This window comes from Pelophylax lessonae (genome assembly GCF_965119305.1).
Source record: "Pelophylax lessonae genome assembly, chromosome: 1".
Taxonomy (NCBI): Eukaryota; Metazoa; Chordata; class Amphibia; order Anura; family Ranidae; genus Pelophylax; species Pelophylax lessonae.
The window spans coordinates 721,120,271-721,135,682 of NC_138768.1; the positions used below are offsets into that span (position 1 = coordinate 721,120,271).

General features: G+C 42.5%; 1 protein-coding gene across 1 annotated transcript in view; it reads left to right on the forward strand.

The window, feature by feature from the left end:
* FAM149A (family with sequence similarity 149 member A) overlaps positions 1-15,412 on the forward strand; it is a 142,349-nt gene that overhangs the window by 103,768 nt on the left and 23,169 nt on the right. The window contains exons 4-6 of the mRNA XM_082244056.1: positions 1,285-1,427; positions 4,193-4,327; positions 10,260-10,439. Of these exons, the coding sequence (XP_082100182.1) occupies positions 1,285-1,427; positions 4,193-4,327; positions 10,260-10,439 (458 nt within the window). The remainder of the gene's footprint in view (positions 1-1,284; positions 1,428-4,192; positions 4,328-10,259; positions 10,440-15,412) is intronic.

Consider the following 15,412-nt stretch of genomic DNA (forward strand, 5'->3'; position numbering starts at 1 on the left):
AAACAATATTTTTCACATTCTGCTATATGACATTCGCAAACAAAAAAAATTTAAAAATCTAAATTTTTTTCTAACATTTTAGGCCAATTTTTCTGCTACATATTTTTGGTAAAAAATCGCAGCAAGCGTATTTTGATTGGTTTGCGCAAAAGTTTAAAGTCTAATAACTACAGGAAAGATTTATGTCATTTTTACTGTTTTTTTTTTTTAACTAGTAATAGCGGCGATCTGCAATTTTTTTTTTGTGTGGGATCGGACCCCTAACTGACATTTTTGACACTTTTGGGGGTACCAGTGACATTACTACAGTAATCAGTGCTAAAAATATGCACTGTTACTGTAATAATGACACTGACAGGGAAGGGGTTAACCCTATGGGTGATCAATGGGTTAAATGTGAGCCCAGGGGAGTGATTCTAACTGTTGGGGGGTGTGGCTTGTGAAATGACCTTAGAGACATGTGATCCTATATAGAAGGATCACATGAGCTCTGTGATCATTGCAGGGAGAAGAACGGTCGGCTGTGTTTACAACAGCCGACCGTCCTTCTCTCTCAGCGGGGAGCGATCGTGGGTGTCAGGCGGCAATCGGAGCCGCCTGACCGGTGGATCGGCTTCCCCGCTGACGAGTGGGGGCGGGAGCGCGCCGGCGGCGGCACGCGCTCGCCCCCTAGCTTACCGCACGCGACCGATGTAGACCTACGTCAATTTGCGCAGGAGAGCCACCCTGCTGCAGTAAAAAGGCGACGGGTGGTCGAGAAGTGGTTAAAGTGATTGTAAGGTCTCGTGTTTTTTTTTTTTAAATAACAAACATGGTAAACTTACCTGCACTGTGAAGTGGTTTTGCACATAGTGGCCCGGATCCTCCTCTTCTCGGGTCCCACATCTGTGCTCCTGGCCCCTCCCTCCTGTTGAGTGCCCCCACAGCAAGTAGCTTGCTATTGGGTCACACTAGCTAAGTCACAGCCACAGCTCCCTGTGTCCATTCAGACATGGAGCCGCGACCTGGTCCCTGTCCCCTCTCTCTCTCCTGATTGGCTGACTGACTTTGATTAAAAGCAGCCAGAGCTAATTGCGCCGCGCTGCTGTCCTAGCCAATGAGGAGGGGGTTCACGGCCAGCTGAGACACCCCTGCAACATTGCTGAATAAATATGAGCTCAGGTAAATATTAGGGGGCTGAGGGGGGCTACTGCATAGAATGCATTAAGATAAAAAACCTTCTGCCCTCCTTTAAGTGTTTGAGTGCTGCAACAAAAATGTTTTATTGTGTGTGTTCTTTGCTAGGAGTTCGATAAAGCTAATGCGCAGAGGGTCCATCATTTGTTCTGGGATGTTGATGAGATGCTTTTTGAGGGCAATGTCAGTTCACAGAACAAGAACCTACAAGCAGAGTGCAAAGACTGGACTGAAAGATCACCCCATCTCAGGTAATATAGTGCATTTTTTTTATGAGCTATAATTTTGGCCACTGTTCTTTTGTAGAGCAGGGGTATTGAATTAAAATTCACCAAGGTCCAGTCAGTAAAATTTTCTTCCAGCAGTGGTCCAAATCGTTTGTGCTATGAGTAAGATCCTTCTCATCACAGCCTCTCTCTCTTAGGCTAGGCTCATAACTGTGGCTGGAGAATATGTGCGAAAATGCATGCTTTCCCAACCCACAGATAAATGCGCTGAACTTTAACAGATGCGTGGAGTTGCCATTAATTCCTAATAGCACCCCCACACATAGGCACCTACAGTACATTTTTACACTTGGTGCACTGCGACTAAAAAAAAAAAAAAGGGTTGGGACTTTTTTCCTTGCATTTCTCCCAGGTGCATAGATCTGAATTGAACCTCCTATCACAATCTCATTGTTACATAAGCATTCTCAGTTCCCCCTTCACACCACAGTCACTTACCTTCACATCAATATTCCCCCTTCACATTACAGTCCTCAGCTCCCCCCATTACAGTCCTTAGTGACCCCATTAATGTCCTGAGCTCCCTATTACTGTGCTGTGCCCCCCTATGAATGTCCTCAGTGAACCCATTTATGTCCTCAGCCCGCATTACTGTCCTCAGTGACCCCAATGTTGTCAACAACCCCTCATTACTATCCTCAGCCATGCCATTACTGTACTCAGCCATCTCATTACTGTCCTTAGTCCCCCCTTCATTACTGTCCTCAGTGACCTCATTAATGTCCTCAGACCTCAGACCCTCACTACTGTCCTAAGCCCCCTCCCATTACTCTCCTCAGTTCCACCATTACTGTCATAAGTCCCTATTACTGTACTGAGCCCTCCCATTACTGTTCTCAGTCAAATTACTGTCCTGAGCTCCCCCCCTTAACTGTCCTGAGCCCCCCTTAACTTTCCTGAGCACCCCCTTAACTCTCCTGAGCCCACCATTACTGTCCTGTGCCCCCCCATTACTGTCATCAGCCCCCCCCCCCCCCAATATTGTCCTGAGCCCCACTTTACTGTCCTCAGCCCCTACATTACTGTCCTAAATTCTCCCTCTTAACTGCCATGAGCCCCCCCATTACTGTCCTTAGCCCCCCCTCCTCCCCCCGAAAGGTGCCAAATGTGGCAGCTCCGTTCTAATGTCCTTAGACCCTCTTAACAAAGCTATCCTGCCTCCCACTGTTAGCTCTGTGGGAATGAAAATGACAGTGGCAATGGAGACAGCTCTGGGCAGAACTGCTCCTAAATGACTGTACTGCGGCGGTCTGGATAGGACATTGACTCGGTCCAGACTCAGATCACAGTCCACCATTTAGTTATGTCTGTTGTAGAGACAAGGGGTGACTGACTGGTAAACAATATATTCTTTTGCGGGCTTGATCTTCCACCAAGTCACATTTTATAAAAATACTTAAAGTGTTTATTAAGCCACTACTATAAAATCATGCCATCCCCTCTGTAATATAACAATAAGTGCCCCTGTGCCTGTGTTATAGAAAAAATATGCCGATCTGTACCTATCCGCGTGGCTCCGGGCACTCAGCTGAGTCCTCTGCTCTCTCTTCTGCCGGGCTGAAAGCTCCAGCCAGGGAGGAGGGGAAGAGAGAAGAGAGAGAGCCGAGCGGTCACGTGATCGTCGGGAGCCGCTTTGATATAGGTACATATCAGAATATATTTCTATAGCACAGGGAGACTTATTGTTATATTACAGAGGGAATGGGATGATTTTAATATTTTCAATATGAGAGCAGCAGGAGGGGAGGGGGCGGGCACTAGCATGAGCAGACAGGCAGGGAGGGGAGGGGGAGAGGAAGACAGAGAGAAGAGTGCAGGGCTGCGGATGACGGAGGCACGTAAACTGACCACGGTGTCAGGGCTCAGCAGCCATGATATACCATGGTCAGTTTGGGGAGGGGAGGGTAGAAACTGGCAGGATCAGCCAGGTTTTTTAGGTGATAGAAGGGGCCAAATGGCACAGCACAAGCACTGTGCTGTATAACATGCTTTAAGGGAACAGGATCTGTTTTTTTTTTTTTTTTTTTAGGATAACAAACACTTTATTACTAATTTTTAGTTAATTTATTTTTTTAGTTAGTCTGAACAAAATATTCTTGAGACCTAGTCTAACTCTAAAAAGCCTAAGCTTACTTTCACACTGCTCTGTAGCAAAATTGTGATAAAAATGCATATGAATTTTTGCCATGTTTTAGATGCGTTTGCGGTGCGTTTTCTGGTTGCCTGCACCTGTGAAAAATGGACACGGGACTCACAAGACGCACCAAAAATGCGAACGCATTTTCTGTTCATTACAATGGGGAGATGCATTTTTGGTGTGGACAGCATGCAGGACTTTCTAAAATGCACTGCACCCGCAGCACAGTAGTATATAGAGTCCCATAGGATTTAAAGGGAAAATTTTTTCTTGTATTTTCTTGCAAGGTAAAAACACAGGAAAAAAACACATCAGTGTGAAAGGGCCCTAACTTCTTCTAGATGTGCAGTTTCACAAATTTGAGAATCTTTGTGGCAGTGGAATATTTTTATTACAGCTATATTACTGATTATTTGGTCTATTCAAGTAAAGCAACCAATAGCAACCAAACATTCTTGTTTATTGTAGTCATACTGGTGATTGGTTGATAAGGTTTGCTGCACTTTGCACTTTGCAATTGTCTTTCATTTTAATGGATAATTCTGTATTTAGTGTAATGAACCTACATTTATTCCTTTGTTTTGTTTTTAAGGATATTAGGGAAACAACTCATTTTTCCTAAGGATGAAGGCTTCCAGCATATTCAAAGTAAAACTTCAAAACCCTCGACAACAGGTTCAAGTACTGGTTACCTAAGTAGCACTGAAGACATTGGATCAATGAGCCAGTAAGATGATTTATTCTCATAATTGAACAATAATAGGCAATTCTGGTAGAACGTTAGCATTGATCAACTTTTCCAGCGTGGAGTTTAACATATTAATTGAACAGAAATAATAGAACCTCTTAGCATCTTCTATCAGTCCCAGGCCTTTTATATATATATATATCAATATTTATAGTGGTTCTAAAGGCAGAAGATTTTTGTCTTAATGCATTCTATGCATTAAGATAAAAAACCTTCTGTGTGCAGCAGCCTCCCTTATACTTACCTGAGCCCCATTTCGATGCAGCAATGTTGCACGAGAGCATCTGCCGTCTGGGACTCTCCCTGCTGATTGGCTGAGACACAGCAGTGGAGCGCCATTGGCTCCTGCTGCTGTCAATCAAAGTTAATTGTAAGGTTCTGGCACTCTCAGTGCCTCCTATCACATCATTTCCGGGTGCGTTCCATCTACCTAGATAGATGAAGCACATATAGGTGTGTTTCCCTTTAAGAGTGCTGACATCATCATGAGGCGCCGGACTGAACAGCTATTTAAATCAGCAGCTTTCACTCACATGTGTTCGTTCAACCTGCTTTGTGCCTTGATGCTAACCTGTCTTGAAGCTCTCATGCTTGCAAGCATACCTCGCTGTCGGAACCACACTGCGCTGATCCCTGTATCCCGCTACCGGATCATCCGCTCTTGCCGAACCTCTCCTCTGCTACATTGCTACTAGTGATAAGTACCCCACAGGGGAAACCTCTATAACCTTCATACTAAAGCTTACACTATCTAGCTCTGCATACTAAGGACTATTATTACATCTGCATTATATAAGATTGCTAGCTCTTGAGCCTACTACCATCTGCTCTTGCACTGGGTTGGTCTCTCCTGTATGTTCACCTGCTACTCTATCATCTGCTACCATACATGATTGCTAACCTATCTGCATCCCATCTGCTACTATCTTACTTTCAAGAACATTTCCTTTCAAGTGTCTGTCATCTACCATCTCTACCCAACCTGTCTCTTCAGCCTATCATCACTGAGTTACTATATACATAAGTCACTCTAGGAACATCTTATTGAGTGTGTGTATTTACTTGCTGAATTGAGATCATCCACACATGATGAGTCGTTGGGATTGGTGTCTCAGCGTTTCTCTACATGACTACTGAAGTGGAATATTTCTGCAGCTGTAAATCCACATCATACATAAAACGCAGGAGCGTTACATTAATGAGCCAATGAGGAGAGAGAAGAGGTGGGGCCGAGCTGCGGCTCCATGTCTGATTAGACACACAGAGCAGTGGCTCGGCTCAGTTTTCCAAGCTGCTTGGTGTGGGGGCACTCGGCAGGAGGAAAGGGCCAAGAATGCTGTTGAGGGACCCGAGAAGAGGGGGATTAGGGCTGCTTTGTGCAAAACCACTGTACAGAGTAGGTAAGTATAACATGTTTGTTATTTTTAAACAAAAAAAAACAAGACTTAAATATCACTTTAAAGCATTGCCAATATTGTCCTGAGTAGTTTAGACACAGGAGGGATTAACAAAGAGGGGTGCAAGCACAAAGTTTGCACCATTCTTTTAAACATGAAAGCAAAGCAGAAGTTGCCCCTAATTATTAACCGTGCAAGTCCCCTTGGTAATTGATAGAGATCAGTTCCCTGTTCTGTCACGTCTATGACAAACACAGCACATAGAACAGGAGAGCTGGAGCTGCATGTGCCGATATCTCTGCTGTTCCCCCCTCCCTGCTCAGCTCAGAGCAGAAGGGAGAAGGAGGGTTGTTAACCCTGCAGGCTCTGCAGCCTTGGCCAAAAGTTTTGAGAATGATACAATATTAATTTTCACCCTTTTTGCCATGAAAATGAACATAATCCAATAAAACATTTCCACTGCAGTTGTGAAAAAGGCTTCAGGGCACCAAAGAAAGTCCAGCAAGCGCCAGGATAGTCTCCTACAGTTGATTCAGCTGCGGGAACAGGACACCAACTGAACTTGTTTTTGTGGTCAATCCTCAAGAGGCGGGTGAACAAAAAAGAAAAACCCACAAACTGCCAATGTCAGACCTAGTGGGGATCTCCAGCAGTTTTCAGTATTCCCTCAGTTACCTATGTGCAAACCCTATACCAGTTTCTGTTTTTCTCTAAAATAGAATCTGGAACTGGTGGCGCAGCTAGACCTAAAACAGTGATGCAAGCCACTTAGAGGAGTTTCCTGCACTATTATAAAGGGGTTGTAAACCCTTGTGTTTTTTTTTTTTCTTTTTTACTAAAAATAACAAACATACTCAAACATGCAATGTTTTGCACAGAGCAGCCCAGGCCTCTTCTTCTAGAATGCCCTGCCAGTGCTCCAAACCCCTCCTCTTCATCAGGTGATTCCACGAAAAGCCACTTTCCCTGGGGGCACCCATGTGGGCTCGCTCCCAAGTCCAGTTGCTGGGTCCATTGACACAGACAGTGGGACTTGGACCTGCCCCCAACTCCTGTGTCGCTGGATTTGATTTACAGCAGTGGGAGCTAGCTATCAGTCCAATGAGAAGAGAGACCGCGGCTGGAGCCGTTGCGCTCATGCACATCGCTGGATTGGGCTCAGGTAAGAAAAAGGGGGAGCTGCAGCACAGAAGGTTTCTCACCTTAACACATAGAATGCATTAAGGTGAAAAACCTTGAGGCTTTACCACCACTTTAATTCCCCAGATAGTCTATATTCCTTGTGTACTCCAAATCCTTTTTCAGTAGTATAGCAGTGTTACAGTCTTTAAAGTAGTTGTAAAGCCTCAAGGTTTTTCACCTTAATGCATTCTATGTATTAAGGTGAAAAACCTTCTGTGCTGCCGCTCCCCCAGACCCCCTCTTTTTCTTACCTGAGACTGATCCGATCCAGAGATGTGCACGAGCACAGCGGCTCCAGCTGCTGTCTCTCTCCTCATTGGCCAGATTGATAGCAGCAGGAGCCATTGGCTCCCGCTGCTCTCAATCAAATTCTGTGGCACGGGAGTGGGGGCAGGGCCAAGTGTCGCTGTCTATGTCAATAGATGCAGCAGCAGAACTTGAGAGCGACCTCCTACAGGTGCCCCCAGAGGAGGAAGAAGCTTTCCGTGGGGGCACCCGATGAAGAGGATGGGCCTGAAGCGCCAGCGGGGCACCCAAGAAGGAAAGGATCAGGACTGCTATGTGCAAAACAATTGCACAGAGCAGGTCATTATAGGCATGTTTGTTATTTTTATTTCTAAAAAAGTCGTAAACCCACTTTAATGACTTTTACCTATAGGTAAGCCTATATTAAGGCTTAACTATAGGTGCTGTAAATATCTCCTAAACTTGCAACGTTTAGGAGATATTTACAGTGCATACAGCTGATGACGTCATCGGCGCATGCGCTCTGAAGAAACGGCCGTTTCTTCAGAGCCCTGTGCCGTGACTGGCAGCTCGCGCACGCATGCGGAGTCTGCAGACCCGGAAGGGTGAAAGATGGATGCGGCCGGCAGCAGGGACAACGCGGGCTTCGTTGCAGGTACGTGTCACATAATGTGCTAGTATGCGATGCATACTAGTACATTATGCTTTTACTTTGCAGGGGAAAAAAAAAAAAAAGTTAAGAGTTTACTTCCTCTTTAAGGTGTCCAAATCACAACGATAATTCTGTCTCAGCCCAAGCTTTGAGTTGATTACGTTTTTAGATAGATTTCCTTTTACTGTCATAACTATAGTTTGCTCCTGGTGATGCTGTCAAATCGTGCTCAGAGGCTTCATCTTACTGTGTCTTCATGAATCTCAATGGACACCTCTTTGTCTTACCATAGATCATATACTTCAAGCTAGGTTTTATCATGACACTAAAATTAAGAGGCAAAGTTATTACAAATCAATTTAAATTGTATTTTGCAAGGTGCCTTTTGATGCTACAGAATAAAATATGCAACAACATTGAAAACATAATAAAAATTTTGTAGGCATAATGCAAAATGTTTTGTAATACATTTTATGAACTAGCTAAGGAGATAATTTGCGCTATTAACAGATTACAGTGGGTAATCACGGGTTAAATAGTCAAGACTTTCTTTTTTTTTTTTTACTTTCGGGTTTACTTTTGACTACAATGTATCTATTTTTATTTTACAATTTACCATTCCTTAATTGCGGTCCCGGTTCACACTTGTGCGATGCGGGAAGGCTGCGAATTTGCAGCCTGTTCCCGCATCGCAAACGCACATCTGCCAGCTAACACTGCCATATGCGAAACGCAGGGTGTGTCAATTAAATGTTAACGACACCCCCAGTTTGATCGCATATCGCAGTTCGATCTGACAGTTCGCACAGGATCGGATCGCACAAGTGTGAACCACTGTGCGATCCGATCCTGATGCGGCTGGAAAAAAGGGTCATGTGCGAGTTTGGTGCGGATACAGTGCGCATTCAGCCATACAAAGTGTAGGCTGAATTCGCATCCGCACATCCAATCGCATGTAATGAAGGAGCAGTGCGATCGCCGCACTCGCCATAATGTGAACCGGCCCTGAGGAGTGTCTCAGGCTGCTTTTTTGACAGCTAGGGATAGTGACTTCCTCTCTGAGTGTACTGTAATGCCGGTTCTGATTAATCATAGCCAAAAATTACCGTTTACTGGGAGAGGGGGTCCCAGAAGCAGGGCAGAGGGACAGGACGTGCTAATCACACCCTGTGTACAAAGATGAAGCTATTTTGGGCATGTGTAGCATGCCCAAAGTCTGCAACTAGTTAAAGTATAATTGAAGGCGTTTTTTTTTTTTTAGGACCAGTTCACGCCTGAATCACACAGGAATGCGGTCCACGTACCTGTGTGTTTCCTGTTTGACTCAGAGCACCGCAATTTTCAGCCTATTCATTTGAATGGGCTGAAATCTAATTGGATTGCACAAAAAGTATTGCATGCACTACTTTTAATAAATGCACCGCACCAAATCGCATGATACTGAAGGTCCATGGAATCTGATGCAGGCAAATGCAGCATGTACACGATTTGAATTTGGGGTGTTATTAGAAATATGAGTGCATTTTGAATGTGGTGCAAGAAACGTGCATGGAACACAAGTTTCCCACATCATGTTCTGGTGTGAATGAGGCCTAATATCTAACAAGGTTTATAACTCTCCATTACTCTTTACAAAATCAAAAAAAAATGCCTTTAGTACTACTTCATTGTCTAATTTTCTGTAACATTGATCAATGCAGAAAGAGCATATGATAGCAGGGCTGCTACACAGATTGGGTTTTATTAAACTAAAAGCAGATCCTGGAGTGCACCCATGTACGTCCTAGGCTTCTAACTAGTAAATCCATCAAATTGGTCCTTACAGGCTGAAATCACTAGAAGAATTATATCCTAAATGGAAAAAAAATGTTTGTCTCAATGCCAGGTGCTTGTGGGTGTCTGACGATTGAATTGTACAACAGGTGTTGCTTCACTGTTGTCCACCAGATCCTGTTTTAAAGTCCCGAGTGATGATATTGTGACAACCTAATGTAAATTATTCCGTGTTTTTATTTAAAATAATTTTCCAAACTTGTGCTTTGATAACATATATAAATAATTAAGGACAACAGAATTTTGGAGCACAGTGATTTTGCAGTAAAAGGAGGAATTAAGATTTCAAAGAACATGGCAGCCACCAGCACTAGGCACACTTTTTGTTTATTGTACCGCACCTGGAGGTAATTTAAAAAAGAAAATCACTAAACTTAGGCTTTGACCTGTTTTGGAAATATCACTTTTCGGTACTCAATATTTTATTTCTGGTGCTGGAATATCAGAATGTGGCCCTCTCACTCCCCATGACAATGCATTTGAGCTCTAACTTTTATCCAGCCGCATGCACTATCACTGACTACCAGTAAAGAGTGCTGTAGAAAGCATAGTGGCATTAACTAACACTTCATACCTGCTGTCTCCTACTTCTTTATTTTAGACTGTGTGTATCTGGGTCAAGGCTGGTCCCTTCAGCGTCTCCATTACAAAGAATCGAGGAGTCCATATCCAGCTCAGGTTCTCTGGATTTTATGTCATCGATGTACTCATTTCTGGAGGAAGAGATCTATGATGCAGATGGCACTGTTGAAGAATACCTCGCCTATGACAGCAGAGAACAGTAAATAGAACATTTTCTTGTATAGTAGTAGTGTAGGCTTTACAAATAGAATAATTGAAATTGTAATGAAGTATAGCTGTTTACCAGACTGTAGAAAAAATCGTGACTCATAAATCATGACCGTCAAGCTGGTAGAGTTGAAATTAGTAGACAGGTCGTTTGAAAATGTCATGTGAAGTAGTCTTCTGGTTTTACATATTTCCATATACTACTAGTTGATTTCTGAACAAAACATTTCTGTGAACATTTATTAGAACATTAAATTCTTAGTACATTTATTGACTTGATGAATGTCATTGGAAAGTACTTCAAAATTGAATTTGATTTTAACTTTCAAATTTGGAATTAATGTAATTTCAAGTTTATTCAAGAGAAAATTCCTATCCTCCTCCTTTCTCCTAATTTAACCCCACTATCAATTAGTTGATTGACTAAGTGTTCTCAAAACAAAAAAATCTAAATAAATTGGCCAGCTACAATTGTTTTAATTTTGTATGCAAACAGATACACTCATATTTGAATTGGAGAGAGAGAAATAAGTATTGAACACGTCACCATTTTTGTAGGTAAATATATTTCTAAAAGTGTCATTGACATGAAATGTGCAACACATGTGAGTACCAACCCATGCAATCCATACATACAAAAAAAAACAAAAAAAAAAACAAATAAGTTCAGAAATTAAGTTATGTGTAATAAAATGGAATGACACAGGAAAAAATATTGAACACGCTAAGTGAAATTTATTTAATACTTTGTACAAAATCCTTTGTTGGTAATGACAGCATCAAGATGCCTCCTGTAATGGAGAAACTAGTCGCATGCATTGCTCAGGTGTGATTTTTGCCCATTCTTCCACTTAAACAGTCTTCAAATCTTAAAGGTTCCGTGGTCCTCTTCTATGAACTCTGATCTTTAGTTCTTTTCATAGATTTTCTATTCGATTCTTTGAAACCAATTGAGGGTTTCATTGGCTTTGTGTTTGGGATCATTGTCCACTCTCATTTTATCTTCATCATCCTGGTAGATGGCAGCAGATTTTTTATCAAGCATATCTTGGTACATTTTTCCATTCATCCTTCCTTCAATGGTATGAAGTTTGCAAGTACCGTATGCTCAAAAACAGCCCCACACCATGATGTTCCCATCGCCAAACTTCACTGTTGGTATGTTGTTTTTTGGGGTGATGTGCAGTGCCATTTGACCTCCAAACATGGTGTGTATTATGGCATCCAAAGAGTTCAGTTTTGGTCTCATCTGACCAGACTATTTTCTCCCAGTATTTCACAGGCGTATCTAAATGTTGTGCAACACATTTTAAAGGAGCTTCAACATGCTTTTTTTATTAGCAAAGGAGACTTGGGTGGGGAGCGTGCATACAGGTCATGACAGTTGAATGCATTGCTTATTGTTTTCTTTAAAAAAATTTGTACCTGCTAATTCCAGGTCTTTCTGAAGCTCTCCACAAGTGGGCCTTGGCTCTTGGACAACTCTTCTGATATTTATTTTCCCTCCTCTGTCAGAAATCTTGCGAGTAGCACCTGGTGGTAGCTGGTTTATGGTGAAATTATGTTCTTTCCACTTCTGGATTATGGCCCCAACAGTGCTCACTGCAACACTCAGAAGTTTAGAAATCCATCTGTAACCAATGCCATTAGTATGTTTTGCAACAATAAGTTTGCGAAGGTCTTGACAGAGCTCTTTGCTTTTACCCACCATGAGATGTTTCTTGTGTGACACCTTGGTAATGAGACACCTTTTTTAAAGGCCATCATTTGGGACTAAACCAGCTGATAATAAATTGCACTGACAAGGGGGAGGATTGCTTTCTAATTACTGATAGATTTAAGCTGGTGTCTTGGCTCTCCATACCTTTTTGTACCTCCCTTTCTTCATGTGTTAAATACTTTTTCCCTGTGTCATTTACTTTTTTTGCACATAATTCATTTCTGAACTTATTTGTTTTGGTCTCCTTGAATGTATGGATTGCATGGGCTGTTACCAACGTGTGGTGAAAATTTCATGTCAATAGCACCTTTAGAAATATATTTACCCATATATATATAGTATCTCACAAAAGGGAATACACCCTCACATTTTTGTAAAAATATTATTATATCTTTTCATGTAACAACACTGGAGAAATGACACTTTGCTACAATGTAAAGTAGTGAGTGCACAGCTTGTATAAAAAGCGTAAAATGGCTGTCCCCTCAAAATAACTCAACACACAGCCAATAATGTCTAAACCGCTGGCAACAAGAGTGAGTACACCCCTAAGTGGAAATGTCAAACTTGGGCCCAATTAGCCATTTTTCCTCCCTGGTGTCATGTGACTCGTTAGTGTTACAAGGTCTCAGGTGTAAATGGGGAGCAGGTATGTTAAATTTGGTGTTATTGCTCTCACTCTCTCATACTGGTCACTGGAAGTTAAACATGGCACCTCATGGCAAAGAACTCTTTTAGGATCTGAAAAAAAGAATTGTTGTTCTGCATAAAGATGGCCTAGGATATAGGAGGATTGCCAAGACCCTGAAACTGAGCTGCAGCATGGTAGCCAAGACCATACAGCCATTTAACAGGACAGGTTCCACTCAGAACAGGCCTAGTTATGGTCGACCAAAGAAGTTGAGTGCATGTGCTCAGCATCATATCCAGAAGTTGTCTTTGGGAAATAGATGTATGAGTGCTGCCAGCATTGCTGCAGAGGTTGAAGGGGTGGGGGGTCAGCCTGTCAGTGCTCAGACCATACGCCGTACACTGCATCAAATTGGTCTGCATGGCTGTCGTCCCAGAAGGAAGCCTTTTCTAAAGATGATGCACAAGAAAGCCCGCAAACAGTTTACTGAAGACAAGCAAACTAAGGACATGGATTACTGGAACCATGTCCTGTGTTCTGATGAGACCAAGATAAACTTATTTGATCAGATGGTGTCAAGCGTGTGGGGCGGCAACCAGGTGAGGAGTACAAAGACAAGTGTGTCTTGCCTACAGTCAAGCATGGTGCTGGGAGTGTCATGGTCTGGAGCTGCATGAGTGCTATCGGCACTGGGGAGCTACAGTTGATTGAGGGAACCATGAATGCCAACATGTACTGTGACATACTGAAGCAGAGCATTATCCCCTCCCATTGGAGACTAGGCCGCAGGGCAGTATTCCAACATGATAATGACCCCAAACACACCTCCAAGATGACCACTGCCTTCCTAAAGAAGCTGAGGGTAAAGGTGATGGACTGGCCAAGCATGTCTGTAGACCTAAACCCTATTGAGCATCTGTGGGGCATCGAAAGATGGAGGAGCGCTAGATCTCTAACATCCACCGGCTCCGTGATGCCATCATGGAGGAGTGGAAGAGGACTCCAGTGGCAACCTGTGAAGCTCTGGCGAACTCCATTCCCAAGAAGGTTAAGGCAGTGCTGGAAAATAATGCTGGCCATACAAAATATTGACACTTTGGGCCCAACTCGGACATTTTCACTTAGGGGTGTACTCACTTTTGTTGCCAGCGGTTTAGACATTAATGGCTGTGTGTTGAGTTATTTTGAGGGGACAGCTAATTTACACTATTATACAAGCTGTACACTCACTACTTTACATTGTAGCAAAGTGTCATTTCTTCAGTGTTGTCACATGAAAAGATATAATAATATATTTACAAAAATGTGAGGGGTGTACTCACTTTTGTGAGATACTGTGTGTGTGTGTGTATGCATGTGTGCGTGTATGTGTGTGTGTATATATATATATATAATACAGTTATAGATGGTTTAGTTTTACAATAGTTTGGGTGAAACTGTCAGTGAGTCAATGAATCTTGCTTCTTTGTGAAGTATTTGTCTATTATTGTATTGCTCTCCTTTAAACACCATCTGGAGATTTGTTCCAAATTAAGCTGTTGATACAGGATTAGATGTTTATCTGAGATAGACAGCTACATGTCCTCTGAACCACTAAAGACCCTCCACTGATTCTAGTGCAACTTGAGAGAACTGGAAAATGCGCAATTTCCATTCATTAGTCTGGTCGCTGAGAGATTTTCCAGTTGAAAATTTACACACAAGGTAATTCAGGCACATATCACCATCCCCTAGGATAGTCCTAGGTGGTTTGTCCCTCACCAGAGAGTTGCACTGGGCTGTTGGAACCAGGTCGTTCATTGCTACCGTAAATGTACTACGGTATTAGAGGGAGTGTATAGTCTTTTTTCAATTTTTTTTTAGATATACAATGATACAATATATTAAAGAAATCCGCTTGATATAACTAACATTTTAATAATGCATTTTAATGTTTTCAGAACCATTTTGTGCATAATTTGTATATAGACAATGTATGTACATTTGTTTTTGGGAGAGCGGCTGCACTCTAGGAGACTCATTGGGGTGCATGCTTACCATAGTATTTGTACAGTAGATGTATGTATTGAGTAAATACGTAACATATACTGTACAAATTTGCTCATTACATAGATTCAAGTTGTTTTCCTGCTTTACAGAGCTATCTAACAATTATGCTCACAATGCAGTTTTATTAGTTGACCAAAACCACTTTAGGAGTTACTGAGCAGTAAGGATCATTAACCGCTGGAAAAAAAAAACAAACACAAAAAAACCCCTGCAAGACAATAGCATAATGTGCTAGTATGCATCGCATACTAGCACATTATGAAATACTTGCCTTACAACGAAGCCCTCGCAGCGGCGCCCAGTCACTGCTGAGGGAGCCGACAAACGGCTGTTTCTGTAAAACTGCCAGCTCCAAATTTAGATCCCAAGGACACAATGGTGGCTTCACTGGTGGAAGCATACGTAACATCCCTTGGACAATGGTTTGAACCAAGGAATGGGAAGCGATCGTTTTCTGGAAAGAAACTGACAAGGCTTAAATTTGACCCTTAATAATGCTCAAGGCTAATTTCATATCTACCCCTACTTGCAAGAAGGCTAGAATTCTCCAGATTATATACTTGCG